The sequence below is a fragment of the Octopus bimaculoides genome, chromosome 1 (genome assembly GCF_001194135.2).
Source record: "Octopus bimaculoides isolate UCB-OBI-ISO-001 chromosome 1, ASM119413v2, whole genome shotgun sequence".
Taxonomy (NCBI): domain Eukaryota; kingdom Metazoa; phylum Mollusca; class Cephalopoda; order Octopoda; family Octopodidae; genus Octopus; species Octopus bimaculoides.
The window spans coordinates 128,030,259-128,031,205 of record NC_068981.1 but is presented as its reverse complement, the minus strand read 5'-3'; the positions used below and the strand labels follow the sequence as shown (position 1 = coordinate 128,031,205).

General features: G+C 40.0%; 1 protein-coding gene across 3 annotated transcripts in view; it reads right to left on the bottom strand.

Annotated features, from left to right (window-relative positions):
• The window catches only part of LOC106870828 (uncharacterized), a 283,987-nt gene extending 283,047 nt beyond the window's left edge, over positions 1 to 940 (bottom strand). For 2 of the 3 annotated variants that reach the window (XM_052970300.1, XM_014917052.2), the window contains exon 1: positions 109 to 940. In XM_052970300.1, coding sequence (XP_052826260.1) covers positions 109 to 618 — 510 coding nt within the window. In that variant the 5' untranslated portion in view covers positions 619 to 940. The remainder of the gene's footprint in view (positions 1 to 108) is intronic. The other variant, XM_052970301.1, reaches the window with a different exon arrangement.
• Positions 941 to 947: the final 7 nt, after the last annotated feature.

The window sequence follows — 947 nt, the reverse complement described above, 5'->3', positions numbered from 1 at the left end:
ATATATATATATATATATATATACACACATACATACATACACATACTGCATGCAAGCGCGTGTGTGTATGTGTGTGTGCATTCATGTATGAAAATATATACAACTTACTTTTGTTTGGAATTTCATTTCTATCGGCACATCCATCTTTGAAATAAGATTCAAAAGGTACTCCTGAAAAATGCCGGCTCGAGTAGAAAAACTATTTTGTTGCCAACAGCCTTCCATATTATGGAAATCTATTCCAAGGTCTTTGAGAAAGTTTATACTGGACATATCGAAAGCAAGTTGATTGAGTCTGTTTATCAAGGAACTTCGACTGAGTTCTTCGTAAAGGACCAGGCGCGCTACACGGACACATTTGGCGGCTATAAACATTGCTGTCAACCCGATAGGCCCACCACCGATTACGAATACTGTGATCCGAGCATATCGACGCTTCACAACTGTATATATTGTCCGAATCAACACGAAGCAAACCAATACAAAAACAGTAAGCAAAAGTTCCTGAATGAAGAGGTGGCGTATCATAGAAGCCGGGTCCTGCAGAATAGAACTTGACCATGCTGTAGGTACAGCTCTTTGTATGTTACAATAATTAATATTTTCGTTGACTGCCATTGTAGCCAAGGACCGATCGGCCAGTGTTGAGTGTTCAATACGGTATCGACAGGTGTATAAAGCAGACGATGAACGAAACTATCGTTATCAGGTGCTTGTTTGTGTTTTCTACTTTCCGACAGACGTACCTGAGTTACTGCTTTCCTATAACATTTTACTGTCTCTCCGTCTTAAGAATTTTTTTTTTGTCCTCTTTCCTTTTTTGTTCTTTCTTTCTTTCTAGTTCTTTACCGAGTCTTGTACTTCCGTCACGTCACTGACGACGCCGACGTTTTTACCACCACGCCTGTCACCACCTCTTCTATTGCAGCATGAACGTCGTGATATAT